Raw genomic sequence first — 14,311 nt, 5'->3', positions numbered from 1 at the left:
AGTTACACCAGAGCTTAGGTGTACCTTGACAAAAATCCAACTACACCTCAGGGCTTCAGCAAATATGGAGGTACCACAACACTGGTGAGTTTGGACTGCAGGTGTTTTGTCTTCCATGTTTCTGATTTCTGACAGAGATTCTTGAAGTTGAAGACAATGTCAAGTAAGCTAAAGACAGGCTCATCTTCTTTTTTTCTCCAAGCATCTCTAGTAATCCTGGGGAGCCATGGGAGGATGTCAACAGAATAACATAAGCTATTAATAAATGCACAGAAGCAGCTGTCTCCTTTTCAGTACTGAGACAAGAAAAAACCTTCCCAGTGTCACTCTATATCACAAAATGAACAAAAGGATGTAAACAAGATACTCTGGGTATATAACTAAAGCATGAAAAGGTCTGATAATGTAGCTATTACCATGGCAAATCAATTCCTTTCGCCCAAATACTAATGTTTACTGTAAATACTATGATTGCTTTGCTTGTCCTCAGGGCACAATCAATATGTATGAAACCTGAGCAATAATATTTAATAGAATAAAGTCTCCAACTTCATGTGATCGTGGTAAACAAGCCTTACTACTTTTTTTTACCATGAGGCCTAAGCATTTGGCATGTCCCAACTTCAATGTTTCATTCTCAAATAATTAATAATAATCCCAGTTGGCAGAAATAAGTCCAACATGCAAGATAAATCAAATAAAGTTAAATTTGTAAAGGTTCTATGACATTATTTGCCTAATAGGCACATCTCATCACAAAATCACATGATAAAAAAGGGACATTTCAGACAAAGATCTGAGGAAAATCCTATAGTCCATGAGCCACTTCAGCACATATCAGTGCCTCTAGCAGGGTTAAAGGCAAACAGCAATGAACCAAACTGTCAGTGTCCTGCTGAATGTTTTGGTATGCTCTAATGAGCAACATTAGTCAAGGATTTGCCTCCACTCTTTTGGTTGTCACTGGGGAACATTTGAATAGATTTTTGACCCCGTTTCTCTCTTTGTTGCTTGTTGCTGGGAGAGCTGCCCTTCTACATTATCCCAATAAAATGGCTACCATATGCACACCTCCTGCCAAGCCCACCGCTCCCTTAATGTACAGCAGTAACTGGAGCTCCCAGGCCTGTCAATGAGAGGAGCTGAATCATTAATGAAGAGTCACTGGAGTTTAATTCAGGCCTCATATAGCTGGCTGTTTGACCCAGATCATGGGAACCCTGACTCAGCTTGACTGAATAAAGAGAATTAAATATTGTTTTATAGATGTTGGCCAAACATGGATCAGTGAGAGGAGAGGTAGGGAGAAAGAGACAGGCAGGGCATCAAGCTTCTCTTCTTTTGCTGCTCTATACACGTAGCTTTGAAGATGAGCTTGTGGGAAAACCTTCTGCTCTCGTTCTGTCCGCCCTCTTGTCCCTTTATTGTCTAATTATTCCCCTTACACATTGGCACAATAACAACAATGCACACAGCAGCAACAACAATATGATTATGCACAGACACCCACAGAGGGACAATACGCTGCATACAATAGCAATGCAGATAATGGCATTACACGTGCATACAAAGGCAGAGCAGAGACCATGTCGGGCTGTGAGTTTATCTGCCTGTTATCATACACGTAGCCCTACACACACACACACACTGTCTGTTCTCTTTGGTTCTGCTCTGTATCTTGTCTTTCTCAGGGTCCCTGCTCTGGTGCCAAGGCCCCAATAACACCCCCACTCCACTCCGACTCGGTCGCCCCTTTTGTTTGCCTGTCTGGAATTCAGCTCCTGGCTGAGGGGGCCTGGGTGAGGGACAAAACACACTTCACAGCGTTAGATGGTGGCCCAAACACTGTCTTGCATGCACACACATACACTTCACTTTCGTGCACATACACAAAATTGGAAGGCTGCCTACAAAATTCTCCTGTTCTCAGAGTAACACCAAGCTTTTGATGGGGCCCCGCATAGTCTGGCAGATTATCCAACAACACGCTGCAGGGAAGAGTGCATAAAAAAACACTTGGTCCAGTATGTTGCTACAATGAAGTTTTAAGATATGAAACAGGACAACAGTATATTTCAGTAAGGTATTGCCCATGAACTACAAGAGTTTCAACTGAGATTAAGTGGGAAAATCAGTTCTGAATTTCTGACAACACACCCTTTGTAATGTCTGTGACTCTTTTGTTGCGTTCAGGTGTGAGTAGGACAGTTTGACATCTGGAATTCCAACTCTGCTTATAAACAATGTTGTAAATAGATTTATATACTCTTTTTTAAGGCAATCAACAGCCAAAGTAAACAAGTATAAACTGTTTACAGAGGGTGAGGAAGTGTTCAGCACTGGCATATTTGCACTCTATCAAATGCTCTTTAGTTGCACAACAATAAAAGACAATATTTGTTTTTTTTTCTGCAGCGAAACTACAGTGGAAACCTCTTCTAGCAACCACATCTGTCCAGGTCAAATAGATCACCACAAGCAGCAGTAAATTATTATAACTGTGCATGCAGCACTAGCATCAGGTAGCAAGACAGAAGCAGATAGGTTACAGCAAGACAAAGTATCATGGGAGTAAAGTTAAATTAAAAATAACAATAATAATAATAAAATAATTACCTTAATACTAGAGGAGTAATACGTAGCAAATGTGTGTTCAAAAATGACTATTGCAGTCCAAATAGCAAGGTGAATCCGTTTTTAACAATCTACAGTTGATGTGATTTGTCCCCCCGCCCAACCCCCTCCTCTCCAGACTCAGGGAAGCTCAGGCAGGCTGCAGAAACACTGCAGGAGCACATGGCATGTGTGCAACGTTGTAATTTGACAATGTAAGTTAATCAGCTTTTTATAACCAACAATTGCCCCTCAGTGTAAAACTAAGCCGGTCATCCTGAAAACAAAACCCCACAAAAATACACACTCTGGAGTTCAGTGACTGCCTTTCTCTCTGCTTGCCAGACTCCATTAACATTTTGCTCAATTTCATTGACTCCTTCTGATAGATTATTTATGATACCTTATGACTCAAACAGGCACTTACCTGTTAAGGGAAAATTCAGCATTAATTTGAATTCTAATTAACGTGAAATGGGCAAATTAAAAGTTAATTCACAGGGGGGCAACATGGCTGAAGTGTTTTTGTCAGAGTAGTATTTCAACTGTTTCCTTAGTGTCCGATGACATATCATGATAATATTATAGTAAATTGCAGTAAATGTATTACAGATTTCTCCTTGAATTTTTCCCTATGTTGTCATGTATAAAAAGCAGATCAATGTAGATTACCGGATTAATAATAATATAAAGGTTATATACAAGAACAAGTGCGTATACATGGTTTACACTGAATTTCAAGGCTGGAGACATCAAACAACCTACTGTGCACTACTCCTCTCTGCACTGTAAAACTCACTTTTTCCCTTGCCTTGTCCATATTGGAACAGGCTAGCAGCTGGGTGAAGCAGGGCACTTCCACACCAGCATTTTGGCAGTACTGGCCAGTCTCTAGAAACTTTTCAAAAGACTAAAACCTCACAGTTGCTACTTGTCTGAAATACTTTTGGGAGATATAGTGTAGTGCTAAAGATGGCAGAGAGTACAGCTGTGATTACAGTGGAACTACTACTGCAACAGAATGCCTGGGGACAGAGGAGAGAGAAGTGGGACACAGAGCTACAGTAAAGAGAACAAAATAAAGAGTTGATGAAGAAAAAATTAAAAAAAGGAGTGGGTAGAAGAGAGAGAGGGAGAAAGATAGAGGGAATTGGGGCATAGAGCTACAACACAGAGAAGAGAGAATATGGATGGAGAAGTAACAGAGTGTGAAGAGATAGAGAGAGCAAGGACAGGAAGCTGAGAGCTTCTGTACAGAGATTTAGAGAGTTGACAGATGCTACGGTGTGCTTCTGTTTCAACCCAACTGTGAATACTACATCTTTTGAATATTAATGCTGTGAAAATAAAAATGCAAATTATGTGCATTTCTATGAGGGACACTGAAGCAAATAAATCAATCTCCCATGAAAGACAAAAGTCTGATTAATGTTGGGAAAAAAACACGTTCGGTGTCAGCTAATGCCAAAGACAAAAAGAGAGATCAGCTACTGGTCATAACAGAGAAGTGCGGGGGGGGGGGGGCAGCAGATTGGACATTTCCTGACATTCCTCCAGATAGTGTGTCAAGATGTCCAGCCTCACAACTAAACTCCTAAACCAGGGTGATTCCACTAGTTAAAGCCACCATCATTTAATCAGCAAATACATTTCATTTTCAATTTACCACATTTCACTTTCACAAAAATGGCTTTAAATAACAACAAATCTTATATTTTAGCTGTTATTAGGGGTGTCACTAATGCATGCAATGCATCAGGCTTTAATGTGTAAGACGCAAGTACATAAATTCAGACAGCCTGTATCGGTAAAAAGCTGAACATGACTAGTGGGTGGGTCACGATGCAGCACTAGGGCATCGATACATCTCATTTGGACGTACATATGTTTCATTTTTGTCATCAAGGAACTGACACTATAACTGTCCTCCGTTTTCTCTCTCCCACTACCTCTGCCTGCACCACCCTTGCTGGACGCCTCCTGCTTCACTCACACAAAACACACGCTCCCCCTCTCTCTCCTGTCTCTCCTCTTCATTTCCTCAAAAAAGACAGTGAAAGAACTGACACTGCACCACCAAACTTTCATAACTCGCAAGTACGGAATAAGTTTGGGTTTTATAACCAAGATGAGAAACACTGCTGCAAATTATTCATGGAAAAAGTGTCAGACAGCACAGTACAGAGCGACGAGTCTCCGATCCACAGAGACGTCATGTCACTGGGAGAGCAGGTAACACGTAGTGTCACTGTTCCTCCACACCCCACTTCCTCTACACGGTCAAATTCAATCAAAATCACAGCACTCTACGTATGAAACTGAAACAGTCTAAAATGCATTTTTGCAGTAAGATGATATGCTATTCTAAGTTTGTTTACAGATTCTCATTTAGGCTACAGTATCTCATTTACACAGGAGTTTGCTTATAAGATGTTAACACCACTGTAATGTCCTCGTCTCTCTGTCTTTCTTGTTACTGGATTTAGTAAAACTATCAGGATTTTTTCTTGCAGCTAATAGTAGCCCACAAATATAGCATTAATAGAATCAAAATGTAAAGATTCACACATTGCATTATATCATATTGCATGGTGACAGGACTGAATGATATTGTACCTAATCAATTGATATTCAAAAGTTTCTAGGATGCATTGTATCATTGAACATGTATCGACAACTGCAAAACATTTACTGTTCCAGTTGCTATAACAAGCAGATCATTTAAAAATAAATATTTTGGGGTGTGGGACTGACTAACAAAAACTAGTGAACAGCGAAATAGCTGTATAACAAAATTCAGCCTTTATTTGTAGATTACAGAGAAAGTCAAGGTTGGGAAAAGAGACAGGCAGTGACAGAGGTTATGTGACAGACAGAAACAGACAAAGAGAGAGAGACAGTGTCACCTGGCAACATGCATAGTGTCCTACACTAACTACAATAATGCTGACAGGACGCAAATGGCAGCCCCACCACTGCGCTATGCAGTACTCGACCACTACCATGCTGCTGCAGAACACGCACACACAGCACTGTACACAGCAGTATTAAATCAAGGTCTTTACGTAAAGATTTAATGAGCAGATTCATGTAATTAATTGGCATCTCACTGTTGGATCAGAAGGGAAATGATCTGAGAAAAAAATGGTGAATCTCACAGCCATGAAGGTCTGTATTACACAGGAGGACAACCACACACAAATATCCATCACCCCAGCTTCAAATCTGGTTAAAAAAAAAAAAATTCAACAGTTTATCAGGTGCCGATGGTGTTGACAGAATATTAACTGTCTGGTGAAGTGCGTTTTTGCAGAATATAATATAACATGGTGATAGTACTTTATAACAGATGAAAAGTCTGCCCTGGTTTAGATAAGATAAAGTGTCAGTTACTAAAGTGATGTGTAGCCATTTGTCAATTAACACTTACATTCTTTGTCATATGTGTTGCAATAGAACTGCAGTTGCCAAAAAAAAGTTTAGCTTTCACAGTCACTGTGAACAACGTTGTTTAAAAGAGGACAGGCTGCATTCTAACAGACATGTTAATTCTCTTCAAAATGTGTAAATTGCAGAGACACAACCATGGTTTTCTTTTAAATGGACTATCTCCCAATCCTCAGACAAAACTGTCAAATTTAAAATGGATTAGAATTAGAATTTTTAAAAAAAGGGGGAGCGACTTCAGTAGGGTGGAAGTGGTTTAGTTACAAAAGATCAGACTAATATGTAACATATGCAAGAACACTGCAATAACAAAAAGAAGCAATACCACAAACTAATTTCACCACCTCAAACAGAAGCACCCGGTTGAGTACAGGGAGAGCAAACAGCTATTCTGAGTTCTAAACCAAAAATATTTTTTAGTATGTTGTCATATTGTCAAGAATATCAAGAATATCATTATCACAGAAAGACCCTGACAATTGTGATATTATTTTAGGGCCATATCCCCCATCCCTAAAGCAGAGTGATGAATATGCGCTCTTGGCCAGTATCTAGGCCAACTGAGTCAGACACCATCAATATCCCAACTCTGTGTTATCAATAGAGTCAAAACCCAGGCTGGACTGGTTAGCTAACCAGCTGAGTGTTCATCAATAGGTCAGCTGTGTGCGTGTATGATCTGGTATCGATCTCGGTGACATGAGAGTGTATTTGTGACAGTGAAGGTGCTGATAAAGAAGATGCATAATCACACAAGGCCAAAGTTTTGGTCAGCAGAGCCACTACTGAACAAAGAGTGACTTGTATTAACTGTGAGAACAACGTTCACACAGACTCCACACAAGGTTATATATATATATGCAAGGTTAACTATCTCTAAATAAATGGGGGGAGGGAGGGTGATAAAGTTACATCAGAGATCTAATGCAAAAGTGAAAGAGTGTGAAAAACGGCACACATCTCGCAGCTACTTTGATAACTGATTAATTGTTTGAGTCAGTCCTCAAGTGAAAACGTTAAATATTTGCAGGTACCAGCTACCAGCTACTTACCATGCAGGTATTTTCCCCTTCTCCATTTCTTATATCACTGTTTTGGACAGTTAGTCGAATAAAACAAGATATTTGGAGACTTCCCCTTCACCACAGGAGATTGAGCTCCTTTCACATTTTTATACACAGAACAGTTATTAATTGAGGAAAAAAAATCAGCAGATTTATTGATAAAGGAAATTAAAGTTAGCCTCAAAACCAAACCAAATATGTAACTGTTTTGTACATGCACCTCTCTTATTACCCACACAGATTGGTCTTTTAGCTAATGTGAGAGGGACTCAATCTGGCTTTGCTCTTTTGAAGATGTTTGGAAGTTTTTCAACAATACTTAGCTTTGAAGGTTTAATCTCAATAACCAATCAAGCTGTAGTGTTTCATGTTAATGCTGGCTCAGCCAAAGATGCTGTGACCCTGAAATTCTCAAGCGAATGACACAAGATTTTCTATTTTCCACAACTATCAGAGGTTAAACTGCATTTACAGCATGAAAATAAAAACAACAATATTACAAGGTCTTTGCCACAAAGCAAGAGGGAAAAAGCATACTCAAATAGGGAAATAATCTAATGAAGAATTTACTACAGACAGCACAACCACTAATATCTCAATATTGCTTTATTTTCCAAGGAAAATATGCCACCAACAAAGCCGGATGAGAAAACACTGCTACTTCAACTGCTTCAAAACTGTGCAGGCCTGAGGCCGTTTCTCACTCAATTTTTTTTTTCATTAGATCATTCTCAATTAACACATACATAATACACTCACACACATGCAGCAGGCCAAGTTCAGACAGGAGAGAGAGAGAGCCCTAATCTCATTAGAGCTATGAATGTAACACACGTTGGTAATACATGACCCTAGATGTCATTCGATGAGCAAATAGTGACGTACATTAATCCAAGCATTTAACCTAGTTAGTGACAGTGGACTGAGTGGACAAATGATGGTTACATTACACTGACACAAAGCAGAACTCAATGCTTTCCTTGCCAGCTGCTTGAAATGTCTGTATGAAACTATATTAAGTTCACAAAAGATTTAAATCATCCATAAAACTGGACAGACAAGCCCATTATCAAACACTAGCAAAAGAGCTCTGCTTGGGAAAAAAAAGCTATTTTCACTGCATCCACGTCTGTACAAGCAACTCTGTCATTTATCCTCCCTGAACAGATGCAGAGCTTTTTTTTTGACTTCTTAACCTGCAGCCAGTAGCAGCTTCCTCAACACTAAGTTTCACACAACAACCAGAAAGTTGCAGACGACCGTTGTACACATGGGTCATCTGACAGTTACAACCTACGGCAGAGCAACATGTGAAAGCACTCCAGCGCTCAACGACTTCTCCTGATGCAACACAAAGGAAAATAAACCAACTTAAGACACAAGACTGACTGTATAAATCCAAAAAATAAGAGGACAAACAGGATCATATTCACAAAGATCACGCAGCTATAGAGGTTAAGTAGAAAAGGTAGCAGGGGGTGAGACAGAGATCACACAAAATAGTAATGATGTGTATGTAATAAAACAAAAAAAAAACGTCATAAGCAGTTTTCTGCTTAAATAAAATGAAGGGATCATCCCATGAAAAACCCATCAGACGGGATCATCCCTTTGCGTGTGTTTTAGGGCTGTGTGATGGCTGCGTGTACTCCTATCTTTGTTTTTCCGTGGCACACAAAAGTCAACACATACACAAAAACACACACACTCACTCACCTTCTGTAGGCTGGTCGGGTTGAGCTGTGTTTTATCGATGATCTTTATTGCAACCTGGGAGGAAACAATAAAAAAAAAGAAATGAACATAAAAAATCTAACAAAGAGAACCTAAAAGTGTATAATCTGTTGTGGAAATCCTGATCTCAGGTAGTATTTATTCCTGGACTCTTGTACTGGAATGTTTTTCACTGTACTGTAAGTTTTAGAAATGTTCTGGTTATTTTTCTGGTCAAATGAATCTACTGCAAGTCAAACCAACTAATGAATACTTTAGATATCTATTTGCTTATTAGCGATTATTTTCACAATTAAGATTTGCACTCAAATATCTTGTTTTGTCCAACTAACATTAAATTTAGTATAAAACAAAGAATAGCAGCAAATCATCCCAACTGAGGTTGGAATTATTAAAAAACGGTATTTTGCTTGAAAATTCAATGATTAGTTTATCAAAATAGTTGCTGATCATTCTGTAATCAACTAATCATTTAAGCTGTTAAACAGCTGTTAAACTGTATTTGTCATTAGCTACTTCAGTCTCCAAACTGCATAATGCTGTCTTTGTCTTAATTAAACTGGTGGTTGCTGAACAACGTGTTTCAGTCCAACTTCTGGACTATAAACCTTGCATTAAAAGAAACACACTTCTAGCATTAACACTAGCATTATCTATTATTAAATGTTGATTAGGGAAAAAGCATGCAAATCAAACCACCCTGCAGTGAGGATAAACACTTCAAACTACACAGTGCTTCACAGCATGTAAAGAACAGAAGCAGATATCTGCTAAACAAACCAACAAGGCTTCATAAGAGGCTTAACAACATGTGGTGACCCGGTCAAAGACTGCATCAAACTAACACTGTAAACCTCTGCTATATGAATGTCTTCTGCTTTATGTGGGTGGAACACAGCAGCTCTCACATGATCAAGCCAGCGGCAGACACACAAACTCTCCAGTGAGCCTGATGGAGTTATTAACTCAACAATGTATGTCGGGGTTTCATAAGAAGAATAACCACAGTGTATTTAAACGCGCAAGCATACACCCACACAAAAGAAGAACATGACTGTGTTTTGTCAAAGAGGCCAAGGCCTTGACTGTGCTGTGAGACAAGACAGTTTTGGCTGGCTCTAAAAGCTAACAGAAGGTGCTCTGAACTCAGTGGAACAGCCCTTTAAAAGTCCATCTGTGGGATGAGTCACAGGGTACTGTTCTGTTCTGGCTCCCAAACTGCAGTATTTACCCAAGAGTCTTCTTCGACTCATCAACTCTTTTCCTTCAGCCTCATCGTTCCCAGCATACTTGGCTTTACTGACACTTCCAGTGCAGTCGTGAACAGTTTTAGCCGTACTCTGTCTCATACCTTCCTGTGTCTCAAAACTCACCTCTCTGCCGGTCAGTAAGTGCCGCGCCAGTTTGACTTTGGCGAAGTTGCCCTTGCCGATGGTTTTGAGCAGCCGGTAGTTTCCAATGTGCGGCTGCTCATCTGAACACAAGGCGATGGAGTTACGACATCGGGCACCGAGCGAGCGGCTCGACCAGCCGGTACCCTTCTCTGAGCGGCTGGCCGACAGGGAGGTATGCTGTGGAGAGAGAGAAAGAGAGCCAAGTCAACCACAAGAATAACTAAACACTGTGTCACTTTGACTTACGACATTTTCCATGCAATAGCTCACACTATTACTTTCAATTAAGCCTTTTATTTCCCACGTACAGAACTACAACTGGTTTACAGGAAAAGTAAGAACATCTGAGCTTAGAGGAATAATTTTAAGAACATGCATGGCATCATTCCAAATCTTAACCGATGAAGAAAATGCAGGACAAAAGTGTTTTCATCATGAAAAAATGCACTCAAAGACAAAGCAGATAAAGCCAGTTTTATCCATAAGATGAATTCTACAGATTGTTTTGCTTGAAATACTGCCATAATCTGTATCAGGCCTGGGTGAGAAAACAATAGCAATATGTACTGGCAATACTGGCAATAGATATTTCATCAATAGCAATAAGAAAATAGAATGTTTGATAGTTTTGCTTAAATGCATTGAATGAAAACTGTGAGAAATTTCTCAGCTACATTGGCATCAACAGTTTTACAGATGATAAATGAGTGAAAGAGTCATATACTGTAACATCACAGTGACCAACAAACACCTTGTGACCGTGACTCTGGTCCTGTCGTGCAGCCTGGTACCAGACAACCCAAAGTGAAAAGCAAGAGAAATGAGGCCGCCTATGACTCTCAACTGACCCATCATAGTCTGCATTCCTCACATTCATGTGTGGCTGTGAGGTCACTGGTGTTAGACAGACACGTGTTGCTGTGGCTGTACGACATGAGGCGACATTGGCACATTGATCCACAAAATGTTACTGTTACTGTTGTACTGTATGACAAGCTCTGATTTCAAACTTTCACAACCTGAGCTGAGCATAAACAGTTTGTTTGTGAATCAGTCTCCTTACTCTTCCGAGAGACCAGACAGCCATTTTCTTTTTGCAACTCCAAGGAGAAGAGAGAATGAAATCCTACAGTCAACTTATAATACTGTGAGTTACATTATTGAAATTAACTTCACTAAAAGTTAAATAATTTATTTTCAAAATCTGCTTATGAAACAGTAGTCTGTTTTTAAATAAAGTGACTTAATTATTCTACAAAATGTCACATGATTTATTTATATATACATATATCAATCATGAATACAAAATAACAAAATTAATATGAAATTGATGAAGACTGCAACTGGCACATTCCTAATGTGTAACTCACCACAAAGGCACAATTGCATATAAGCCTGAAAAAAATACATGATGTCTTTAAATATGCAGTTGCTTTTTCCCTCCAACCCTTTACTTTTCCAAAAATATCTGAGGATGGAGACACTCAGCCTGACCCTGTCTAACCCTTCAGGTCATGTAAGGTCTGAGGTCTTGCAGCATAAACATCAAACTCTAATCCCTCCATCTGTGCTCTTCCGAGCACTGAGAGGAAACAGAAACATCCCGCGGAAACAAACTGGCGTGAACTTTTCATCTGTAGTCAAGATGACATGAGGAACAAGGACATAAGAAAGGACAGGAAGGATAGGAGGCTCACGGCAAGATTACAAGAGAAAGGAGGCTCGTAAAATGTACCTGGACTCACTAAAAACAAACTCAACTGCAGTCAGCTGCAATTCTGAAATAGGCCAACATGTGTCAATCAATGAAAAGAGATTAAAGGTAGAAGGTGGAACCACAAAAGCATGACAACGTGGATTTAAGTAGCTCAGGATCTTTCACACATCATCTCACCTCACTCTCCCAATTTTCTGCTTCAACCCAGTAAATCAGTGTGTAAACAGAGCCAGTGGTGGGGATACTGTTGTTGCACAACGCTGCACATCTATTAACCCTCTTAGAAAGAGGACATATTCACTATAAGTGAAAGCAGGTAGAGGGAAAGAGACTACATTATCTTGACAAAAGACAAATACAGAGCTCTATGCTCTCACACCAGCAACTCTGCATTTACACACTATTGCACACAAGCACACACACCAGAAGTCTGATAAAACCACATAACCTTCACATGCACCCAATGTGGTAAAGTCAGTGGTGAGATCACAAGATCTAATGACTTTCCAGCACACACACAGGAAAGCGCACAGTCTCAGACTTAAAAAAAATCATTAATACTGATATACAATAACTCCAATTAATGCTACTTATTAAAACTTACAGAGCAATGCAAAAAAATCAAGGGGAATCTTTCTTTAAAACTCATATCTGTTGCAAGTTTTATAGGCAAGTGGGGAAGTCCCATGTCATGTTTTAATGAATTGTGTCAACTAGAACTGCAATGATTAATGAATAAACTGATTATTAATCAATTGTTAAATTAATCACCAACTATTTTGATAAACGCTTAATCAGTTTGAGTATTTTTATTAAGAAAAAAAGGTTATATTCTCTTTTCTCCTCTGAAGTGAACATTTTTGGGTTGTGGACAAAACAAGACATATGAGGACGTCAACTTGGGCTTTGGGAAGCACTGATCATTGACATTTTATGGGCAAGCAACTATCAATCGATTAATTGGGGGGCGGGGGTTGAAGTCGCTAGAATACGACAAATCTGAGGACATAATGTTCTGTAGTGTGTGCCACCAGTTTCCTCAACTAGCTGAAACAATGCTGTCAGGAAACACCACATGATTCATGGGAGAAGTGGACAACACAAGTGTCACATTTAAGGGATGCTGTGATAAACTGTGTTAAATTGTCTTTTCTGTATTGTTTATACAAAACTTTACATTTTGGTCACCAAATTAAGGGGCCTGGTAGCCAGTGGGGCCAGTGTTCAAAAATATTAGTGTCTATCCATGTCATAATTTGGTCATAATAGTGATTGATTTTGTTCTGACACCCAATCTGGAGATTTGCTGAGGACCAACACTAGGCTAACAAATCTGTTATCCTCCTGTTATCTCCTCTCTTCTTGTTCAGACAGTCTCATGCACTACGCAAGAGACAACCCAAGAAGGAGAAATAGAAGTGGGGAAGTTAAACCAGATGGCGTCATCCTCAAAGTCCATTTTCACTTGAAAACATTAAAGAACAAATCTCCCGTAAAAAGTTGCCATCACAGGGTTAAGCTCAATTTCCAGTAAATCTGCATTGCATCAAAGTGATATTATTTGCAAATAGAAGAAAGGAAAAGTGTCTTCCTCACACACTATGTGCACACATCTTAACAAAAGCTGACCTGAGACCAACTACAATGGAGCTAACATCTGCAGCCACACACAGTGTGTTACGTATGTGTGTTTGAGTCATTTGTGAGTTCACTGCTTCTAGAAAAATGTTCTTTGCACATTGCAACCCACAGTATCTGAACTGTGACTCATTTAATGTTTGTAACATGAATCATTCCACCAGAAATCAGCCAAAATATACTGCATCTTTAAATATTTCATCACTCTGTATAAAGTTGATCATCACAGGTGGAAACTTGATCATTTCTGAGTTTGAAACAGAAACAACGCAAAGGAAATTGAATCAGAGAAAAAACACTAGAGCAGCTTTCAAGGATCTTAAATGAAGTGCTTGAGAGAGTACAGAGAATCATTGTACTTTTGCCACCCAGCATAATATGTTCTTTTCCCAATTTATTCCGCCACCTTTATTTTCACCTCCTCTTCACCCTTCCCCCATTTATTCACCCCTTCTCCCCTCTCTCCTAGCTCATCCCATCCCCCAGACAAATCAATTTGCCACCCTTCCCTCTATTCTCTTCTTCATGCCTGGACCCGCCCTCTCTTTTGTCTCGCGCTGCTATCTTCATTTTCAGCGACCTCACATCAATTTGAGCTTCGTGCCGACCTCCATTGCACACCCCTCGGCCTCCCCTCCCACCCTCCCCCCCGTCCCACATACTCCTTTCAAGGAGCGCGGTCCATCGATTGACCCACTCCTTTC

General features: G+C 39.7%; 1 protein-coding gene across 4 annotated transcripts in view; it reads right to left on the bottom strand.

Annotated features, from left to right (window-relative positions):
- The window catches only part of mark4b (MAP/microtubule affinity-regulating kinase 4b), a 63,695-nt gene that overhangs the window by 32,042 nt on the left and 17,342 nt on the right, over positions 1 to 14,311 (bottom strand). For all 4 annotated transcript variants that reach the window (XM_084717537.1, XM_084717534.1, XM_084717535.1 and 1 more), the window contains exons 2-3: positions 10,232 to 10,429; positions 8,841 to 8,894 (exon numbers count right to left, since the gene is read on the bottom strand). In XM_084717537.1, the coding sequence (XP_084573663.1) occupies positions 8,841 to 8,894; positions 10,232 to 10,429 (252 nt within the window). The remainder of the gene's footprint in view (positions 1 to 8,840; positions 8,895 to 10,231; positions 10,430 to 14,311) is intronic.

Source organism: Lutjanus erythropterus, chromosome 4 (genome assembly GCF_056507025.1).
Source record: "Lutjanus erythropterus isolate fLutEry1 chromosome 4, fLutEry1.hap2, whole genome shotgun sequence".
NCBI classification, from domain to species: Eukaryota; Metazoa; Chordata; class Actinopteri; order Lutjaniformes; family Lutjanidae; genus Lutjanus; species Lutjanus erythropterus.
The sequence above is the reverse complement of the archived record's forward strand: the minus strand, read 5'-3'. Positions and strand labels throughout refer to the sequence as shown.